At 35.4% G+C, this 24375-nt stretch overlaps 1 protein-coding gene across 9 annotated transcripts in view; it reads left to right on the forward strand.

Annotated features, from left to right (window-relative positions):
* LOC138716254 (uncharacterized) overlaps positions 1-24375 on the forward strand; it is a 619716-nt gene that overhangs the window by 366628 nt on the left and 228713 nt on the right. The window contains exons 1-2 of one of the 9 annotated variants that reach the window (XM_069849117.1): positions 1465-1587; positions 7218-8467. The exons of 3 other annotated variants lie outside the window; for them this stretch is intronic. In XM_069849117.1, coding sequence (XP_069705218.1) covers positions 8312-8467 — 156 coding nt within the window. In that variant the 5' untranslated portion in view covers positions 1465-1587; positions 7218-8311. Of the gene's footprint in view, positions 1-1464; positions 1764-7217; positions 8468-24375 lie in introns of those variants that run through there. 5 more of the 9 variants (XM_069849114.1, XM_069849116.1, XM_069849115.1 and 2 more) reach the window with 5 other exon arrangements.

The following is a 24375-nucleotide window of genomic DNA, read 5'->3' on the forward strand; positions in this document are numbered from 1 at the left end:
CACAACAAATAGCTGCGAATCATTTCACAAGCATTTTAATGTCGGCTTTTACAGCAGTCATTCTTCATTGTATAAATTCGTGAATCAACTTCTGGACATACAGACTGCAAAGCAATGAAGGAAGAAAGTAAGCGAAGTTTCAATATAAAGCCAGCCAAATGCAAAAGAAACATATTTTGTAAATTGTGCAATTTGCTGGTAGGATTAGTAAAACCCTCATGAATCAGTGTGCAGTATCCGGGTAGGATTAATGGGTCCCTCGAAAAGCGGTGTGCAGTTTCCGGATCAAAGTGTGCAGTTTCCGATTACCCGTTAGGGCGGCAATGAATCTCCAGGTTCTCTAAAAGCCATTTGTAAGTAAGTAAGGCTTTGTACGTTACAATGAACTTGAATCACATGTTTTAAAATGTTGTTAATTATCAAAGACCCGGAAGTTTAGGCATTATGAATCATTAAAATAGGCAGGAAAAAATACATTATAAATAGCTAAAATAGGCAGGCAAAAAGGCATTATAATTAGCTAAAATACCCAATAAAAGGCAATTACAAAAATCTTACACTAGAACCACAACCTTGCACTTTCCACAAAGAGATTTAAGCAGCAAGAAAAGCTTTACATAAATCGAATGAAAATTGAGATTTTCGACTCGATGCTGCAATTGACTGAAAGACAACACTATACATTCGGTGAAGTCACTTTCATTGTAGCGGTTATAGAAATAAATTAAAATATACCTGTAGGCAATTTTTAATAATAAATAAATAAATAAAAGATAAATATAATCAAATAAAGGCAAAAAAAAACATTTATTTTGTAAATTAGGCATTTATATTGAAAAAGACAGAAAAGGGCAACATAAAACTGTGACGTTTCAGTCACATAGGTATAATTCGTACAGATTTACATTCAAAATTAAGATAGATTTACATATTTAAAAAGGCATTCTGCCAGAGTTCCAGTTTTCTTGTTAAGTATTGAATTGAAAAATAAATTTGATCATGTACAAGTCACTGTAGACCACGACACAGGACAAGATTCGGGGTAAATACTCAGTAATTCTAAGGAAGACCAACAAAAAGTGCCAAAGTATTTTGTTTTCCTTGAAAGTGACGTCAGAGTTTGTAAACCACAAACCTGCGTCACAGTGCTCATACTTACGTGCCTTGTGTTCTCACCCAGGCTGGATATTCGGAACTTATCAATTCCGAAATCAACAGTTTCGTCGTTGAAAGGAAAATGGGACGTGAATTGTGCGAAAAAGACCTTGAAGATGGTATCGGCGGTGAGGAGGTAATGAGGTGGAAAGAGATGCTGTTTGTGATTGTTGGATGACGTCAGGCGAGGCTCTGCATGGCGATGTGTGGAAGCCGCCGCCGCCTCCACGCTTCGTGAAGGGGGGGGGGACTTGGCTCGCGGGATTAAGGAGGCGAAGCCCACTGAATACATATTGGTTTCGTCACTACGCAGTCTTTCCCTCTAACGTTCAGTGACGAGTTGGTGTTCGCGGCGGAAGTGTGTCTCACCTGGGACTCGAATCTGTGACTCATTTTGTGTGACAATGTTCGCAGATTGCGAGCAGTTTTCGTGTAATTGTGTGCCGATCGAGGGTTACATCCGGTGTATTCGTGTTCCGGATGTTGAGTCGTCTAAGCGGATGTCTTGTTTCCAACAATGTGTGTTTCCTTAGTGAGAAGTTGAAAATTCGTTGAAGACGTGACATTCTAAGGAAGAGGAAGTGTTGCTTGGTTTCGTGTAATTTTTGGTAAAAACGTACTACGTTTTGTATATTATTCTGTTGCTGCATACTACAGTACAAAATGAATATGCCTACGCAGGCTAAACTTAGCACACACCCGTCTGAGCAAGCTCTTGATCAGGGCATTCCTATAAATAACAATTTTGTACTAACAAAAAATATAACAAAAACTATATAAAACTACAATATTGTGCTACTAAGATTTCAAATCATCCGTCCTCAAGTGAGTTTGACCACTGGCATCCGGAATTAACAAAATATAAAAGATAAAGGGAAATGAAACGAGCAAAATAATGATTCGATTTGGACATTAAAACAAAAATTTACGTGTTAACATATAGATGATAGTGTAGAATTTGAAGAGAGGCCTTCAGAATTTCCATTACAATCTTCTGAACCTCATACAAGGGAATTTTAAAGGATTTAAGGATATTACATGTAAATTTTGGTAAACAACCCCTCGCTCCAAATAGTAAGCCTGCAACATCCCAGCTGTAAAGCGAAATGTCATATTTTTCACTGAGGTATGGAAGACAAGGTACATAATTAGCTCGCTTGTCATCATTTATCTGCAGTGCTTGATTCGTGTCTCGTTCAAAGCAAATTGTAGGGTCTAAGACCATCGCTTTCTGGGTTCTTCTATTGATGGCAATTATATCGACTCTTCTATGAGAATCATCTTCATGTAATTACAACACAGGAATTACTAAGTTAAAAATCAGATAATCACATCAAGAACAAAATGTAGACCCAAGTTTGAATGAATAAATATATTATAATAAGAAAATGAAAAAAGGGGCATGAATATTAAATAATTTACTTAATTTTATACTTAAATTTATAAAAATAAAAATTACCTAGGTTTGGGTTTATTATCAATAGAGCCCGGATGTTTGGAAAAATGCCTTTTTTACTGGATGGAAAGAAATAATTATTTGCATAGATATAAATGTGATTTGGAGTAAATTAAAGTGATAGAGCAAATTTTTATTTTGCCATTTTAAGGTGTTTCTTACTAATAAATACCCTTTTTGTCATTTTAAAGCAATATTTCTCGTTCATTTGCAATTTTATAATTAATTGTAATGTAATGTGTATGAAATTTAAATATTTGAAACAGTGACTAACTTTACTAACAATAGTAAATAAAAGTAATTTATTTCGGTGCTTAATCTGCTAATAATCGTGCTTTAATACTATTGGTGTAATATGAATAATGATCGACAATCCACAGTTACAAATATAATATTGTCATGTCTTCACGACACCAACAATCAGCTTTATAATTTCAAATACTAAGCTCGTTCTCATAGAAGTTGTCACGTAGCATTTCCAATGGTTTGCTTTCATATTTTCAAATCTTACCGTTACAATTTTGTGCTACACGTGTTTATTATTGTAGGAGAAAGAAATTTGAGTGAGGAAAAGTCAGTTATTGTCGGGTGACAGAAGGTATAAGATCGGTTAACTAGAATGCCTAAATTCAGTAAACCATTGAAAAGTAAACTTCATGCTTGCGTTAGTGAATTTGGTGCCCATGTGTTTTCGACCGATGGAACAGTTTTGTTATGTAAGGTTTGTGAAAAGACAGTTAATCACGAAAAAAAAAAGTATTTTATAAGTCAACATGTGTCACCTACGAAGTAAATATGAGTTATATTGATATAATTTAAATTTATTGCTAAAATATGTTATGCCTTTTTAAAATTTATAATGCCTTTTTCAAAGATTATTGTGCCTTTTTTACGTTTTATTGCCTTTTTTTGCCTGCCTATTTTAGCTGTTATAAATGCCTAAACATTCGGCTCTAATTATCAATAACCCTGAGTTGTATAACCCTGGCCCGTAACTCTGGTGGTTATGTAACATTTAGGTTCAACTAAAGGACATGTCACATTTCTTCTGGTAGAATGAAAATGTGGTTTTTCTTTATAACTTATTGATTTTTTGCGATTTTTATGATAATATTTTATTGTGTATTTCTATATTTGAAGCGGTGAGAATGATAGACCCTATAGTCTTAAGCCACACAGACAAAATTTCATAGGAGAGCTTTAGAATCCAATGAGTACGTTTTGATAAATTCTTCACCCTATACTTCCGTCATTTGTTGAGTAAATGTTATAATATTTTACCAGTAGCTTCCCCATATGTGTAAGAAATGAATTCGCACAAAAACAGTTTTTGTTAAATTGTTCAATTAAAAAAAACATTAAATTCTGAATTAATAAAATTTGTTAGATAATCAATTGATTTGTTTGCGCAAATTTTAATTGTCTGCTTTAGAAGCAACATCAGTGGAGGAAATGTAAATTTTGTTGTTCCTCCCCATCAGTTTATACCATATTGGATGACGGATTGAACCAAACCTAGAAAAATTAATCGCAGAATATTTTTAGGGACATATTTATCCTACCTTAATTCGGTGGTCAATAGTAATTCCTAAGTATTTTTTATGAATCGGAGTTTTTTTTCGCGTTAACCGAAGTTATTCTTACATATAAACCTTTATGAAGTCGTATTCGATGTAAAATCGTTCTGAAAATGTAACATTCTCCACTTTTTTGTGATATTTGATTACTTATAATCAGTAGTGAGATAAAATCTGGTTCAAAACTGCAGTTTGCAGAGAAGAAATGTGGTACATGATTTTTCCTTTTTTTTTCTTTGGTTAAAGGGAACTATTTCAGGACTTGAAAATTTGATTTAACACATGTTCCAAAAGTAATCTTATCCTCAAGGTTCACGAGTTCAAAGCAGACGTAGGATTGTACATTTTTAAGGGCTATAAAACCTTAAACCTGGTTTCTCTTGAACGCTACAAAAAAGAGATTGGAGTAAAATCCAATCAGAGAAGACGAAATTTCTGAGAACGGTCAAGGAATGTTCTAAATTAGATAAATTAGAAATTAAAATATTCTTAATAATGAGGTTGATATTTCTTCACTTCATGCAAAACTCACCTAATGTAGCGATAGCTGGAATTCCTATGTTTTAAAGGTGTCATCTCGCTATCCACGATAAGCTTATGAGTACAAAGCAGTACAAATATGAAACCTTAGACGACCAAAGAAAAGATGGGTAGAGTCAATTTCAGCTATAATAGGCCGGAACGGGAGATTCTTTTACGCCATGAACTGATGATGATGATTATGAACAAGAAGAAAATATGATACTGGTATTATATTTAGCTTGTGGAATTTAAAGGGACGGTTTCGCAATAAATGGCGTGGTCAGTTTTCTTTAATTGCGCATGCTTACTAAGAGGAAAACGCTCGTCCCAAGGTCTCGATGATTCGCTTGCGTCAACGTATGAACAAGAATTGCGCGTGTCCTCGGGCGTGTGCAGGATGTCGCAGCTGTTAAGTGTGTTTCCTTGTTTTTAATTTGTTTCGAGTAACTAGCTGGATAATTACCTCGCAAGTTTAATGTCACACTAAGTGCCTGTCTATGTAAACTCCTCGTGTATCCCCATAAACTTACTCCCAAGATTTTATATGGCTTCTTACAACGCACAATGTTCTACGAATGATTGCCACTGAAATCTTCTTATTGTGATGACTTGCATTTTTCACTTTGAACAAATAAAATCTCCCTTTAACTACGCACAAGTGTATGATTTTATTAAGCACCGAAAAACTTATCTTGTGAAATTAAAATAATCTCTTAATTTCTAACTTGAGTTCAACAGGTACTCGTAGGAATATTGTAAACGTTTCACCGAGATGAAATGTTCTCATTTTCGGCTAAAAATTACGATTTTTTGTTTTTATCAACAGTAATCTCACTAGAAATTTTGATTTATCTAGAGGAAATCAAAACTCGAGTGGGATTTGACTATTACACGATTAGAAGAAAGTATATGAAGATTAGAAAGAATAAAGTGCTCTAATACAATAATATAATACGTAATTGACTTACAAATATTCCTCTAGATGGCAGTAGTGTGTATGATCAGTGTTCACTTGTTACCAGTTGTGCCAACTATACAGTATTCATTGAACTCTATGGACGATTACTAGTCAAGAAGGCTTTGTTGATTCAGTTTCATTTTTTATTAAAACAGTTGCATCCCACTTCAATTATCAATATAAATATTAAACAACCTCTGATACGTGACTATCCATAATCTCATACAGCAAAAAACTGTAAAATAACGTAAATAATGTAAAAAAAAAGATAAATGATAGAAAATTTTAATTAAGGATGATGAAATCAACATGAATCATTTTAAAGGGTACAATTATTGAAAGTAAAATGTTGGAAAACAAAGAAACGAATGATATAGAGACGATAAAAACAAATTCTAGGGAGGTGATAAGAACCAAATGCTAGGGAAGTGATAAAAATGGTAGGATAAGCAGTCATGATTGTTTGAAATACGTCGTCCAGTACCGTTTTATTGGTCAGAAGTAGTATGACGTAATAAAAATGTAATAGTAATTAAAAATTACTTAAGGTATAAAATATCCTGCCATCAATTTTCATGCTCATAGAACCGTTCGGACTGGACAGTTAGAAGAAGCCGTGTTTACTTTTACCTTATATTTCCAAACTTTTGTACTCATTTTTTCTAGGTTTAAGTTTTTTGTAGTCTACATTTTTCTTTACTAAAAATGCTACTCTTCCCACGAATATTGTAGTAAATGAATGATTTTTTCTGTGGGAATACTTGCTAGCATGTTTCTTTTCTGAGTGTCTGACAGATGTAAATTTTTTTAAATTTGTGGTAAGAGTAGCGATGTTTTAAGATGTTATTTAAATTTACAAAAAATGCTAGTAATAATTTTTACATTTTTTAAGCAAACTAGATGAAACATTGTACACGGATAATTTATATGCAGCATTACGCTGTACAAATTTTCAGGTCTCTAGTTTGGTTTAGAATATTTGAAATTTAACCTCAGTGTGTCCTTAAATTCGCAAAACTAAGTACGCTATCCTAAAAGTTTAGTCTCTCAAATTGAAATGTTATGACGAATTGGTGTACTCTAACTCTTAACTGGATTTGAATATGATTTCACAGAAATTTCTGGAATTCACAAAAGCAAGAAACAAAATCTTTAATTCACGAAACCTTGAGTGGGCAGTAATGACAAATCTCGCCTTGGAGACTTCAACGCCTGTGTAGACAGTGAACCAACCATATTTTAAAATTATTGAAATCAAGAAACAAAATCCTCGGGGGGGGGGGGTAGTATCGGACATCGGGTAATATCAGACAGTGATGTTTCTTTCATCTACCACCAGATGATAATACCTAAGTGACATGATTACGTTTTTGTATGCGACATCTGAACACTGCTACTACCATCTGGTGGTAGATAAAAGAAACATCACTGTACTACCATCTGGTGGCAGATGAAAGAAACATCACTGTCCGATATTACCCGATGCCCGATACTACCCAACTCTCCCCTAATTCACGAAACCAAGAAACACATTGCAAAATCTTTTCAGTGAGCAGTAATGACAAAGCTTGGCTTGGTGACTTCAACGCCTGTGTAGACAGTGAAGCAACCATATTTTTTAATTCTTGAAATCAAGAAACAAAATCCTAAATTCACGAAACCAAAAAACACGTTGCAAAATCTTTTCAGTGAGCAGTAATGACAAAGCTTGGCTTGGAGACTTCAACGCCTGTGTAGACAGTGAACCAACCATATTTTTAAATTCTTGAAATCAAGAAACAAAATCCTAAATTCACGAAACCAAAAAACACGTTGCAAAATCCTTTCAGTGAGCAGTAATGACAAAGCTTGGCTTGGAGACTTCAACGCCTGTGTAGACAGTGAACCAACCATATTTTTAAATTCTTGAAATCAAGAAACAAAATCCTAAATTCACGAAACCAAAAAAACACGTTGCAAAATCTTTTCAGTGAGCAGTAATGACAAAGCTTGGCTTGGAGACTTCAACGCCTGTGTAGACAGTGAACCAACCATATTTTTAAATTCTTGAAATCAAGAAACAAAATCCTAAATTCACGAAACCAAAAAACACGTTGCAAAATCTTTCAGTGAGCAGTAATGACAAAGCTTGGCTTGGAGGCTTCAACGTCTGTGTAGACAGTGAACCAACCATATTTTTAAATTCTTGAAATCAAGAAACAAAATCCTAAATTCACGAAACCAAAAAACACGTTGCAAAATCTTTCAGTGAGCAGTAATGACAAAGCTTGGCTTGGAGACTTCAACGTCTGTGTAGACAGTGAACCAACCATATTTTTAAATTCTTGAAATCAGGAAACAAAATCCTAAATTCACGGAACCAAAAAACACGTTGCAAATTTTTTTGAGTGAGTGTTAATCAGAAAACTCTCCTTCGAGACTTCAACACCCGTCTAGACAGTGAACCAACGATATTCTGGAATTCACTGAACCAGGAAACAAAATCCTTAATTCACGCAACCAAGAAACACGTTGCAAAATCTTTCCAGTGATTAGTACTGAAAAGCTTGCCTTGGAGACTTCAACGCCCGTGTAGACAGTGACCCAGCCATACATATACATGAATGTTCACGCCAGGAAAGGAAAGGCTGCCGGCGTCAGTGTATGAACGCACCCACAACAATGTCGCAGATGTGGGTGTATATGAACGGCCACATCACGAGTCGGGTGACCATCAGCAGCCCTTGTGTTGCCCGCCGATCAGAGCGCGCCCGCTATCTCCAACCCCTTGGCGGGAGCCCTTCCTTGAGGCTGGACCAGGTAAAGTAATAGGCGAAGGGATGGCTAACAAAGCACGATGTATCTTATTACCAAGATTAATCGGAAGCTGAAATCTTTCCCCTCCCACCTTAAATTTAAACAACGCCTATTATAATAAGAATGTGCATGTAACAGAGGAAGTGTATATAATACATATTTATGACCTGAGGTTCTGTTGTCATGTATGAAACAAGTCGAGAATTTAAAATGTTTGGGGTTGATATTAGCATATAAATAGTGGGGTGAGTTTTTTTTTCCTTATAATTTCTTCGGTTTACATTGATATGGCTGCAAGTAAAGACTCGTCCTGTTGTGTAGAAAGGACATCAGCAACACTTTGAGAAATTACTTATCGCCATAATCACTGTCCTAACACCATTATCACCTCTGTCTCATCATTATAACTACATTCCTATCTTCATCACTATCACTGTCATCATCATCACAATCATCACAACAGCCAACACGAAAACTAATACTGTCTAAGATGCGATTCTCAACCCCCGGGAGTCCACAGAACAATTAATGTAGAGCCGCGGACAAAATAATAATAATAATAATAATAATAATAATAATAATAATAATAATAATACTTACTTACAAATGGCTTTTAAGGAACCCGAAGGTTCATTGCCGCCCTCACATAAGCCCGCCATTGGTCCCTATCCTGAGCAAGATTAATCCAGTCTCTACCATCATATCCCACCTCCCTCAAATCCATTTTAATATTATCCTCCCACCTACGTCTCGGCCTCCCCAAAGGTCTTTTTCCCTCCGGTCTCCCAACTAACACTCTATATGCATTTCTCGATTCGCCCATACGTGCTACATACCCTGCCTATCTCAAACGTCTGAAATTTATGTTCCTAATTATGTCATGTGAAGAATACAATGCGTGCAGTTCTGTGTTGTGTAACTTTCTCCATTCTCCTGTAACTTCATCCCTCTTAGCCCCAAATATTTTCCTAAGAACCTTATTTTCAAACACCCTTAATCTCTGTTCCTCTGTCAAAGTGAGAGTCCAAGTTTCACAACCATACAGAACAACCGGTAATATAACTGTTTTATGAATTTTAACTTTCAGATTTTTCGACAGCAGACTAGATGACAAAAGCTTCTCAACCGAATAATAACAGGCATTTCCCATATTTATTCTGTGTTTCATTTCCTCCTGAGTGTCATTTATATTTGTTACTGTTGCACCAAAAATTTGAATTTTTACAATAATAATAATAATAATAATAATAATAATAATAATAATAATAATAATAATTTTCTGTGGTTGTGAAATTTGGAGAAGAACAGAGGTTAAGCGTGTTTTTAGAATAACGTGCTTAGAAAAATATTTGGGGCTAAGAGGGATGAAGTTACAGGAGAATGGAGAAAGTTACACAACGCAGAACTGCACGCATTGTATTCTTCACCTGACATAATTAGGAACATTAAATCTAGACTTTTGAGATGGGTCCAGAAATGCATATAGAGTGTCAGTTGGAAGGCCGGAGAGAAAATGACCTTTGAGAAGGCTGAGACGTAGATGGGAGGATAATATTAAAATGGATTTGAGGGAGATGGGATATGATGGTAGAGACTGGATTAATCTTGTTCAGAATAGGAACCGATGGCGGGCTTATGCGAGGACGGCAATGAACCTCCGGGTTTCTTAAATGTCAGTAAGTATAAGTGAGAACAGACCCTTAATGGATGACCGGAAGTCGCTTGCGACTCAGTGGACTTACATCCGTTCTGCAAATGTGAAGAAGGGACAAAACCAGCTTTCAGGAGCAATGTAAAACTTGCATTTTATCACCCTTTTTGTTGTGTTGTTGGAGCACTGCTGTTTGACATATTCAGTTTCAAACATCTGGGAATCGAAGTCGAGTCCCAGCCGCAGATTGTCATCGATGTAGTGATTGTTTGTGTCTTGGCTACGTGACTTCCTACGTGTAGCTACGCACGACGCATTGTGTGTACATGTCCGCTGACTTATGCTTTCCTTGGAAGCTAAAATGTTATAGACATAAAGAGAGGCTTTCATCCGAAAGACATTTTCCGTTAATGGATGGCCCAGGAGGACACCTGGCGCATACAAACAGATACATTTGATGTTTATTTTCTGTCATCTGGCCTCTTAGAGGACATACAATGCAGCTAAAGAGTAGTACGGTAGGTTACTTACATGGTATTGACGTCAGCCGTGAATTAAGGAGTTTGAAGATAGGGTCATGGATAAGAACCCCACTTAAAGCATGGATGATATTCTTTGTCGTGTGAAAGTGCGTTTACATTACGAATTTTTGTCGAAACTAAAGAAATGTTCAAAATATTATATAGGATGAAACTTCAAGGCCCAGTTTCGCCAAGCTTCGTTAAAATAACGCTAACAGCATGTTAGATAGATGATGGATAGATAGTTTATTTTGCAAAAACATGTGGAACATGTATGACATCGTCATATACAATTTAAAATACATCATATCATACAATGGATTTGCCAATAATATAGTCCTAATTCGTGTCCTAAACACTCGGAATGGAAGATTCCTTATATCAACAGGTAGACTATTAAATAATTTAAAAGCAAAGAATAGAAAAGTATTTTGAGTAATACTGTATTTACATTTGTCAATATGTAAATTTGTATTATTTCTTGTAGAATATTTATGAACAGAAGTACATGCTATGTAATTATTAATGTTATTCCGAATGTAAAGAAGACAGGCCAATACATACATAGACGGCAATGTCAAAATTTGTGACCTTATAAAAAGAGGTTTACAATGAGTCGTATTTGATACTCCATGAATTAATCTTAAAGCTTTCTTTTGTAATTCATAAGAGCTTGAACAGAAGTATGGTGACCCCAAAGAATAATACCATAATTTAAATGACTTTGTATATGGCTATGAAATATTGTAAACAATACCTTGTTAGGTAAATTATTCCTTAACAACCTTAACATATATAGGTCTTTACTTATTTTCTTAGCAACATAGTCAACATGAGTTTTCCATCCCATTCTAGGCTCAAGAAAGATCCCCAGAAACCTAACAGCAGTATTACTAACAGTAGTAAGACGATTAATACCAAAGTTTAATTTAACACTAACGTGTTGTTAAAAATTAAACAACCTGTTAGTGTAATAGTGTTTCACCAACCATTTGAGGTACTTTTGTTAGGTAATATGATGTTAGGAGTAATGTAACAGGCATCAAAGAAGCAGTGATTATATGAAAGTTTACTGATTGTGCCGTTAGTTGGTGTAGTCATTTGTTTTAGCGGAAAATTGTATTTTTTACATTATGGAAGTATTGGAGACTAACATAATTACAACGGAAATCGAGAAAAAGAAAGTGTAAGGAGCTGTAATTTTACCTCATATGAGAAATATAATTGTTTTAGTAGATCTAGTGATTGAACTCAAACGTAGTGATAGAACGTTCATTAGGAAAAAGAAACAAGCATGGGTCTCTTTAACCTAAGTTTTTCAATCGCCATTTGGATGTGAAAACGCGAACTATGAAACAAATCAGTGTTTTGAAAATATTAAAAGAAATGCTAAGATATGTCATGCACAAGATACAGTGGAACGTTTTAAAACTTTAAAGCTTTTTCAACTACATTTCTTAACAAGTAATATTTTTTTTTAAATTTTGTGTTAGAAGAAAATACTGATATTTGACTATTTTTAAAACGAATTTATTTTTTATCAGACAATCTGTCAAAGGTAGAGAGGTGATCTTGCGTCATATTGAAGATATGACATGCATAAATACACAAAAAATTTCATCACAGAATGTTTGATAGTTTTTGAGTTATGTGGGAAACGCTTGATCACTGCACAGTGAACTGAATTTTGAAAAAAAAAAAAAAAAATAAATAAATATTTTTATAGCAGAAGGACAGTCTTGTACACATACTAATTTTCATTATTGTACAAGATATAGTAATGGAGAAAAAAATGTTGAATATTTCCGAAATTTTACTCCTGTAAGTTGTACCAAACCCCTTAAAGGAGAAAACTAAAATTCTTTCAATCATTTATTATCATAATGTACTGCTCTCTTAAATTGAGTCCACATTTGTGGAGTAACGGTCAGTGCGTCTGGCTGCGAAACCAGGTGGCCCGGGTTCGAATCCCGGTCGGGGCAAGTTCCGGCGTTTTCCCTCAACCCAATACGAGCTGGGTAACTTTCGGTGCTGGATCCCGGACTCCTTTCACTCAGCCAACTATAATATTGAGTACCGGGTCTTTCCCGGGAGTAAAAGACGGTCAGAGCGTGGTGCCGACCACACCACCTCATTCTAGTGCCGAGGTAATGGAAAACATGGGTGTCTACCTCTATGCCCCCCAAGTGCCTTCATGGCATGTTACGGGGATCTCATGTTGAGGTGTACTGATTTTTTTAATAAAACTTGGTGAGTTACTCTTGATATTGCATGCATTCTTTTCTTTTTACCCCAAGCAGTATGGATTATACAGCAATTTCAAATGTGTCAGGTTCATGGTGGACACCCTGTACTACTACTACTGGGTGTTTATTTCAAAGTGTGTCATGACGTCACTGTTGTGAGTCAGCGATTTGAAGCGAGTTTCAGCTTTTATGTCAGAGAAGTTGCCTGTTAATGAAGGCGTTCGATCTGAACTTGAGAACGTGTACGGTATAACTTGAATGTCGTAGCAACAGATGGCGGTCTGTAAAGTCTGTGTGCTACCATAACCTCTTTCGAACTGTGTTTTGCGCGGGCAAGTCGTACGCAGGGTATTTGTTATCATCGATTGCGTACGGCAACATTCCACAACACAAATCAAAATGCTCCGTGTCCATGTTGACCGTCCAAGTTAACAAATACGTAAGTAATCGTCTAACCCTCTCCCCATATCCCGACAGTAAGAAAAAAAACTCACTTCAGTACGTGTTTCCAAACAGTTCACATTCTTGCCACTACTGGCGTTACCGTACGTATCGGTAAGTAATCTTCAGAATGAACGCCGTACTTGCTAGGCAACTTCTCTCGCATTTAGGTAATACGCCTCTGCGGAAGTGTAGGAAGATTGAATTCTCTAGGCTCATCGGCTAGCCACATGACGACATACAGCGAGCCATGACACATTTTGAACTGAACACCCAGTACTACTACTACTACTACTACTATTACTACTACTACTACTAATAATAATAATAATAATAATAATAATAATAATAATAATAATAAATAATAATAATAATACACAAAGTTTAAAATGCCGGTAACTAAATTGTAAATAATTTTAATAATAGCCCCCCCCCTCTTGAGAAAATTCTGCATACGCCACTGCTTGTAAGGATTTTTAATCAATATTAAGCACTCAAAAATAGTTGGGTATCTGATACTCAATATGTGATAAGGCCAAGCATAAAACATGAAAGCACAAAAATACAGACACTGTTTCTGCGGAAGGGGGAAAACTACCCAATTCCTCGCCAGTAATTGAACTCGAGACCTTAGATTTATAGCCGGAAATTATACTTTATGAGCCACATCGAATTCTTGAGTTACTTTGCAAAGTGAACTCTCAGGAAGTGCTAGCTGCTTCCGCCTTCAGATTAGATCCGGCGAACTCAATCAGGCAGGGTCCGCCCGATGATCCAAGCCAGCTGCCAACTGGGTCACCTCCATGCCGGCAGTCGAAACAACACTGTCGCCACTCAGGTGAATGTCAATTGTTACCCGCTTTCTGACCTCACATTTAGGGCTGATTGTATAAACCATTTAATCTTAGATCAGAGGCTAAATTGATCCTTGTTTCAGCTGAACTTGGAATTTTGTGTTGTATAAAGTCTAATCTGAGATTAACTTGTCTCAAACTAAAGTCAACTTTGACTGAAGAAATTTCTCCGATTTAGTTAGATGATCCAAGTTCAGTTATTTCTTTTTTGTTTGAAATATATGAGTGACAGATTGTGCAAATAAAATATCCATTATTATTAATATTAATAGATATGTTAGGTACATTTATATATATTTCTTTCAATTTCTTGCCTTAATACACAAACATTCTTATATTTTATAAGGCTCTATCGTGTTCAGCAGTATCAAATAACATAACCTATAATTATATTGTTTATAACAACCATTAATTATTAATGGATATGATAGGTACATTCATAAATGTTCAATTAACTGTATTACTAAACGAAAATTGTCGTTTTATAAAGCTTTATTATGTTTAGCAGTATCAAACACCATAACATGATAACAACTTGGAGAACAGTCAACCTTCTTCTTATTGTCAGCCATTATTTACATTGCAAAAAAAACCAGTGTCTCCAACAGAGTGTAATACGGAAAGTCGCCAAAAAGTAGTTGTAAAGTCGCTAGATTTCTCATTATCAACAAAGAAAGATTAAATTTTGTCACTATGGGGTGCTAAAAAGGTCACTAAATCCCTATTTAAGCAATATAAAAGTTAAAATAAATTGTTGTTGAAACAGAGTTAAAGTCGCTAGATTGGCAACACTGAACAAACCTGTATAACATGGTCCGCGCATCACGTATTTCACCTGTTTATGCGATGTTGCCAAATCCTTTTCACGTGAACTTAGATTGCATTTGAATTCAAGGTAATTTGATCGCAGAAAAGTTTTATACAATAGAAGAAGTGTCTGAACTCGGTTCACTTTTCGATCTTCGATCAAAATTGATCTTTAGTCAGGGAGTTTTATACAATCGGGCCTTAGAAGCTCGTTCCATAGCATTTTCACAAAATAGCAATGCCATACTGTGAACAGGTCGTTACGTCAGAATAATCGATCTCCTTCACTTTTCACTAAAAGAAGGAAAAGAGAAAGTAATGAGATGCTGCGAAAAGTTCTGTTTCCAGATTTCAATCAAAATACAAGTTTTCAGTAAAGGAAGGAAGAAAGAAATAGCCTATATAGCCTATATTTTTACAAAACTATCGCAGAGAAAAGGGCTTATAACTGAAAGGAATCTGAATTGAAAAAGTGAAATTTTAATTTATTTTTGAAACTAGACAATGTCCGACAGTCTCTGACATGTTGTGGAAGAGAGTTCCAGAGATGAACTGCACAGAAAAACACATGAAAATCGCTTACCAAGGAATCTTCGAAAAAAAAAAAAAAATGTAAGTTGGCAATAATCTTTGATAGAGAAGAATGTAGTGAATTCACAAACTCAACAATATTTATTATTGTTTTGTATAACATTATAAATTGTTAATAATGATAAAATTAGTGTAATTATGACGAAAAATAAGACTTTCTAGTTATTACTGTAACGCGTTTAACCAGTTTGTAACACGCAAACCGTAACCATGGTAACTGAGATTGCTATGTACGTTTAAAAGCCTTATTATGTATTGACTGCTTTAAGCTGGAAATTTCTCTCCCGTTACTGGCTGGTGGGAAATATGCGAACAGAAAGGCATCTATGAAACTTAACAATTCATTTGACACTTGATACGTAAACTGAATGAGAAAGCACGAGCCACTTACGTGGCACCGTTTGTACAATAGAGCGATCCACTTCTTGTCTTGGCACTCCTATCTTACGTTTTCTTCATATTTCTTGATTTGTATTCAGCGCTCCTCTGCTCCGTGGTACAATTGTTAACTATATCGGTGTCGGCCATTATCATTCAACCTAGTATGTCTTTTGTAAGCCTTGTTTGTTTAATGTTCTATTCATACGAAGTGTTAAAAAAAAAAAAAAAAAGATGTGACGATGTAAACACTATATTGCGAGATTTGAATGGAAATTCACGTTTTGAGTACCCTTTATACCGAAAAAGTGTTTCATTATTATTATTATTATTATTATTATTATTATTATTATTATTATTATTATTATTATTATTATCTTCTTCACTTCATGGTATGGGCAATTGCCCGTTCCGGCTTCAAAGATCGCTCCATCTTTTCATCGGTCGTCCCTGATCTCTTCGTTCTTTTGGTTTATAATTTATTGCTTCCTTAGGAAGTCTGTAGTCGTCCATTCTCTCTACATGTAATTTCCAATCTTGTCTGTAATTGTCTATTTTATCAATAAGTGGGTATACTCCTAGTTCCTGCCTAATATCTTCATTTCTAATTCTATCTAATCTCGTGCGTCCTTTTACTTTCCGCAAGAATCTCATCTCTGCCACTTGTATTTTACTAACTTCAGGTTTTGTTGTAACCCAGCTTTCACTTCCATATAAAAGAGTAGGGACTGCCATTACATTGTAGAATTTCATTTTTGTTTCCTTTATGCTTTTATTGTTCAAAGTTCTATTAATTGTGCCACATACTGTCTGGAATGATTGTAATTTTATTTTTATATCATTAGCCTTTTTGTAACTCACATCACATCCCAGATACTTAAAATTTGTTACTTGTTCTACTACTTTATTATCTACTTCAATCTTAGATCTTACAGTATTTTTGCCTTGAAATGCCATTACTTTTGTTTTTTGTATTTGATATGTTAAAGTTATGCTTCTGGCATATTTTATTTCGTTCATATACTGCTTTTTGTAGTTTTGTTTCAGTATCTTGTATTACAGTCATATCATCGGCAAATACCAGAATATTAATTTTTATTCCTCTGTCAATTAGAATTCCAGGATCTACTAAAATTTTCCATTGTCGAACAATTTCGTCAGCATAAATATTAAAGTGTCGGTGATAAACTACACCCTTGTCTTAAGCCTATATTTAGTACTAGCCGTACCCGTGCGCTCCACTGCAGCCGTTAGAAATAAATATAAAGTAATTACTGTACATAATTAAAATAGGACATTTGATCCAGGGAACATTCGTGTTTGATAGAAGGATAAATCGTTATTATGTTGCTTAACTTAAATTTAATTAAACAAAATTAAAATGCGATCATTTTGATCCAGAGACCACTCATTTGGTCATAAAAATTATTTTAGGAAATACAGGAAACGAATGTACAGAATAGCCTATCAAGTTTTCTGTGCATAAGAAGCTATTTTAATCTTACCTGTCCTCGATTCACTCAGGAGTTACTGTAATAACATTATAGCATTATGTCCATCTAGAGAAACTACACTTTCCAATGGTGAACTAATAATTAATTATACAAATCGGTTAATTTAGCTTCCGATATTACTTCATACAAACACAGAAATATTCTCTGTAGGCTATGTTTCATAGCTTTCGATTGTTGCTGTCCAAGGCCCCTTATAGACGAAGTCATTTGTTTTTTAATTCATTACACGGCCTTAGATGGAGTTGTTATTGTAATTTTGAAACTCATTTATCTCATTAAATATCAGTCCTATAAAAATTTTGCATAGAATAAAACTTATCGGAAATTATTTTTAAAGAAACTTTTGTTATGTAATATTTTTCATGAAAATTAATAATAAGGGAGATATTTCGATTTATTTAATTCAAACCCCCTTATAACCCCCCTTTTAAATAAAATATTTTGAATACCATATAGCCTAAATTCTAAGTTACAACGAACTTAATTTATATTCCAATTTTCATATAAATCGGTTCAACCATTATCGCGTGAAAAGGTAACAAACATCCAGACATCAAAACAAAAATTTCAAAAAAGCGATTTTCGGTTTCAGGGCGGTTAATTATATATGTTAGGACCAATTATTTTTGGAAAATCGAAAATTACCAGAAAAATTTCGGCTACAGATTTATTATTAGTATAGATTATTATTATTATTATTATTATTATTATTATTATCTGGGAGAGATTTTATGCAGGAATAGTCCACACGAAACAGGTATTGTTAATAAATGGGATGACCTTTTATTTTTTTAAATTTACATTCACATTGTGAGCACACGCAAGATCCTGGAGACGGCTAGGCAGCCACTTCAGACAAGATTGGCTGCGTTGTCTGCAGAAGTAAGACAGCGCAGACAGTGCCCGAAGGAGTAGAGCTCATCGGAGAAAGTAGACGACGAAAATTGAGATAAATTCTAAAAAAAGCGAAAGAAAGATGAATATTAAATACAAAACGAAGCTAGACGGACTGCATAGTAAACCAGACGTAGGAATTTCATCTTAAGCTTACCCTTTGTTTCCATAGTAACTAACCACGACTGACGTCAGAGTAAAACTTTGATATCAAAACGTTAGAATTTTTCTTTCTTATAATGATCGAATATTATAAACCTTTCACGTCGAAACACACAACGGCGATGTAGTCTAAATCAAAGCCAAAATTGACAAATGAAGTGGTAGAATTCGTAGCTTATAACAGAAGTTAATTTTTGTATATGTAGAATGATTTAAACTTTGTAATTTTACGTTTACATTTTTGTCTCCTCTGGACTGATGACTCACAGATAGCGAACGGTCGTAAAAGTAATGAAAACGGTTCATTGTTGATTACTGTTAGTGTTTTTTTTTTAATGTCATGGCCTACTCTACATGATTGTGGATATGTGATGAAACAGATTAATCATGTAAGCAGTGTTGCCAACTCGATTCTTAAAAATCCGCTGTGAAGACGTGCAGAAACCGCTAAATTGCTATATTGTCAATGTAAAATTATATTATTTTGCCGCTGTGAATGCTAAAAATACCCGCTAAATCCCTATATCAGCAATACAAATTTCATGAATTTTATCCGCTAAACTAATACCGAAAAACGCTAGATCTAGCGGGAAAAACGCTGAATTGACAACACTGCATGTAAGTGTGACAAAGACAAATGGACTGTTTTCGTGATAGACTGCGACATTGCTTGGCTGTGAATGGTTCTCATTTTGAGCATCTGTTGCCAAGTTTCGTTAGTGATAGTGTTTTGTTTAGTTTTGTGGTTAGCCAACATGATTTTACATACTTATTTGCCTCAAGTTTGAAGTCCATGAAACAAGTTTAATAAAAAGCTAAAAGATACGAGACTAGTGAGTTGGTAAAATTTCTAAGTACTCAAAATTTAATGGAGATTCGGAATATATCAATTTTAAAATAGGGTGTCATTTAAAAAACGAATAATTGATTAAATGGCGATCTTACTCGTGTTAATTATGTAAGCATGTGCGGCTTACAGCTGTTTCGGTGCTACTTGACACCATCCTCAGAGCCTACTAGATCTCGGCGCTATCTTACTTCGCTGCCTGTTGTGTGGGTGCGTTCGTGTGATGAAGAGTTGTGTCAAATAGTGTGTGTGTTCTGAAATAGATCTGTGTGTTGAGAATTTGATTAGGGTGTGTTTTAATGTGTCTCTGTATTTCATATTGTTCTAGTATGTTGAGTTTTTGGTTTTTGGGTTGTATGTGTAGGATTTCCATGTCTGTATTTATGTTATTGTATGTGTGGTTAGCATTAGTTATGTGTTCGGCATAATATGCTATAATAATATTTTGAAGATGTGTTGGTTGTCAACTTTTGTTATGGCGATGTCTAGGAAATTTATGGAGTTATTGTTTTCAAGTTTCACACCTTCAAATATATATAGAAAACCAACCACCACTACACACAAACACAACACATCTAATCACCCCACACAACACAAACATGCTGCATTCAGGACAATGGTACACAGATTACTCAACACACCCATGAGCCAACAACACTACAATGAAGAAGTGAACACAATCAAATACATAGCACAAGAAAACGGATACAACCCAAACATAATACACAACATCATAAGAAAGACAAACAAAAACTCAACAAACACGAAAACACACAAAACACAACACAAACACAAGAACACAAGAAATACATCACACTAACATACGAAAACAAAACACACACATAAGATCGCATCCTCATTCAGAAAACAGAAATAAAATATAGCATACAGAACAGAAAACACACTACAAAGGCATCTCAACACACAAACAAATAAATACAACCACACAGGCGTATACAAACTCACATGCAATAGTTGCGACAGTTTCTACATTGGACAGACAGGCAGATCATTACAAACTCGATACAAAGAACACATTAAAGCAATAACCAGAGGACACAATACATCTACATATGCCGAACACATAACTAATGCCAACCACACATACAATAACATAAATACAGACATGGAAATCCTACACATACAAACCAAAAACTCAACACACTAGAATAATATGAAATATACACACTAAAACACTCCCCAATCAAATTCTAAACACACAGATCCATTTCAGAACACACACACTTTTTGACACAACTCTTCATCACACGAACGCACCCACACAACAGGCAGCGAAGTTGAGATAGCGGCGAGATCTAGTAGGCTCTGAGGATGGTGTCAAGTAGCACCGAAACAGCTGTAAGCCGCACATGCTTACATAATTAACACGAGTAAGATCGCCATTTAATCAATTATTTATATTCAAGTGTTAAAAGTGGTGTACGAAAGATTCAACATGGTATAAAAAATAAATTTAATATCACTACACTGTATATCTGAAAAACTAACTTTTTTCAAACAGTGGTAGCATTTTGTATGGTTCATGTCCAACAGCTTTTGCATAAAACTGTTTTCTTGTAAAATTAAAATTTAAGTTATGATTAATATTCCATATTTAATGAAAACTCTGTGTATATATAGCAATTAATACCATAAATGCTACCAACTGACCGGAACAAATGGAATGGAATATGATCGACCCAGAATAGCTTCAAATACAAGCGACCGAGATGCAAGCCAGCTTCTATGTGGCACACGGTGCAATATGGAGCATTAAAAACAAGCCGCTGGCAGCGAACCTGTCCATTAAATGCAAGGCCAATTATAGTCATCAGATTCCAGCTTTACAATGACACAAAAACGTCACTCGATGTAAGCGCTGTGGCTTCGCATTCGGAAGTCCGACATTCCAACCTGGAATCCGGCCATCCTGAGGCTTTCCTTGTATTACAAGCATATACAAATAAATTCAGTTTATGACGTCCAAAGACCATGATCGCCACGTTATGAATGTTCTATTGGTCAGAAATTCATCATCACATCATACTGTTACGTGTCATCAAATACGTCATGAAAATATGTTTAATATAAAATCGAGTCCACACCTGTGCAGTAACGGTTAGCCCGTCTGGCCGCGAAACCAGGTGGCCCGGGTTCGATTCCCCGTCGGGGCAAGTTACCTGGTTGATGTTTTTTTCCGGGGTTTTCCCTCAACCCAATATGAGCAAATGCTGGGTAACTTTCGGTGCTGGACCCTGGACTCATTTCACCAGCATTATCACCATCTCATTCAGACGTTAAATAACCTAAGCTGTTGATAAAGCGTCGTAAAAAAACCTACTAAAATATAAAATGGATATGTCCCGCGCCGTGGCGTCATAGTCTAAGGCATCCTGCCTAAGACTCATGTTACAGAATGCGCGCTGGTTCGAGTCCTCATGGGAGAAAACATTTTCTCATGAAATTTCGGCAGTGTATGGGATCGGTGCCCATCCAGCATCGTTATGTATTTGGGGAGCTACGATAGGTAGCGAAAGCCAGCTGTAACGGCTGGGGGGGGTCATCGTGCTAACCACACGATTCCTTCATTCTGGTTGGATGATCGTCCACCTCTACTTCGGCATGTGGATGTGATGCCAGCAGCCGGTTGTCGGTCTGGGCCCTTCATAGGCTGTAGCGCCACGGATTATAACATCGGTATATCGTGTAATCTCTCGCTATGAATATCGAAACATAATGATGCTTGAAATGATCAGGAAGAGGAAAAGGAATCGGCTGGGTCACTGGCTGAGAAGAAACTGCCTACTGAAGGATGCACTAGAAGGAATGGTGAACGGGAGAAGAGTTCGAGGCAGAAGAAGATATCAGATGATAGACGACATTAAGATGTGGATCATATGCGGAGACTAACAGGAAGGAAGAAAAGAGGAAAGACTGGAGAATGCTGGGTTTGCAGTGAAAGATCTACCCTTAGGCAGAACATTATGAAAAAAAAAAGTATCAACTCTGTTTTCTAGTGCGCTATATTTCCATTCTTTAAATCTTGGTAACAGATATCAGCGCGATAACGACTGACGAGACCTCTGTTGTGAAGAACGAGACATATAGGCCTATTCATAATTAAGGCTAGGATTTTGATGAAATTGCATCTTTTTTCTAGTAAGCCAGAAACGTCGCTGCTTTAGTATTTATATGTTATGTGATAAACTTGAGTGTTTTAAGACATATTTGTTAGGGCATTTTCAACACATAAGAGCATTTTTTGTTTTATTCGGTCATTTTGGGTATTTTCATTTAATTTTGGCCTTAAATCCCCATTATTAACGTAAAATATTATTTATTTCCTTTGATATTTTCTCTACATATTTTTTTCAATTAATACCCATTATTTTGTATAATATTTTAATCGTTTTTCTATACAAATATTGTCATTTTAACGTAGCACACCCCACGTAATGGATAGTCCAACTAATATAGACTCCTCTATACCTGCTAGTTCCGTATAAGAGTGGCCTTGTGGTAGACTACATGAAACTACATCAGATAAAATAATTAATTAAAGTGTACTACTTAGAAAAAATTATGTAAAATTAAATAAATTTGAATGTTGGTACTAGAATTTAATTTAATTACTAGTCTAAATATTAATATTCCTACTGAGCCAATTATGTAAGATCAATTTTTAGGGCATTTTTGAAAGATTTTTAGTTCATAAATGCATTGTTTTTAGGACATTTTTTCATGATTTATAGGTCATCAAAATCCTAGCCCTATTCATAATCTTTGTGGTCCGAAGTGAAAATTGAAAATATCAGCTAGGCAGAGATCAGCTGAGAAGAGGCAATGTCAAGAGTTATGCTGCTGCAAGCCCTTGAGAATTTCTCTCTTCAGACAGCACAAACTTGACTCTGACAATGAACAGAGGACCACACCATGCAGCGTCGGCGGTTTCCATGAACTGTAAAAGCTGCTCTTAAACCTTCAAGAGCATGTAAGTGACGGCAAATAAACAAAATGTAGAAAACCTTTAGACTGAAAAGAGAAATTAAATATCACGAAGATGGCAGAAATACTGTCACAGACCGTCGTAAAACGAATTCCTTTGTGAAAATTTATTTACGCATAACATGGATGTTTACAACTACTAACAAATTAATCACTCAAGTAATGGACCGTTCCTTATCTGTGACGATTTAATATATATATTACAAATTCAAAATGGTGGCAATTCACTGTGCAGTGATGAAGCGTTTCCCTCATAATAACTCATAAACTTGGTAAACTTTTCCTGTTCTCTCTCTTTTATTTTATTACTGAAACTCATGTTTACAATATCATGCTCTTTCAACTACATTCCTTAATAAATAATATATTTTTTTTTAGTGTTAGAAGAAAGTACTGATACTTGACCACTTTTTAAAATGAATATATTTTTTATCAGACAATCTATCAAAGGTGCAGAAGTGATCTTTCATCATATTGTAGATATGACAGAATGTTTGATAGTTTTTGAATTATGTGGGAAACGCTTCATCACTGCACAGTGAACTGAATTTTGAAAAAAAAAATAAATGTAAACAATTTTTTTAATGAATAATTTGGAGGGAAAAATTGTTCCGAGGCCAGGTATCGAACCCGGGACCTTTGGTTAAACGTACCAACGCTCTCCCAACTGAGCTACCCGGGAACTCTACCAGACACCGATCCAATTTTTCCCTCTATATCCACAGACCTCAAAGTGGGCTGACAACCGTCAAGCAACCAACATTGAGTGCACACTAACTCTGTGTGACTTAAATTGTGGTTTTCTGTTAACGAACAGTGACGTGTATTATGCAAATCAAGATTTCAGGTATAACTAACTCCCTGTAAAGTTGATTTGAATAATTTCGAGGGAAAAATTGTTCCGAGGCCAGGTATTTAACCCGGGACCTTTGGTTAAACGTACCAACGCTCTCCCAACTGAGCTACCCGGGAACTCTACCAGACACCGATCCAATTTTTC

Source organism: Periplaneta americana, chromosome 16, assembly GCF_040183065.1.
Source record: "Periplaneta americana isolate PAMFEO1 chromosome 16, P.americana_PAMFEO1_priV1, whole genome shotgun sequence".
Lineage (NCBI taxonomy): Eukaryota > Metazoa > Arthropoda > Insecta > Blattodea > Blattidae > Periplaneta > Periplaneta americana.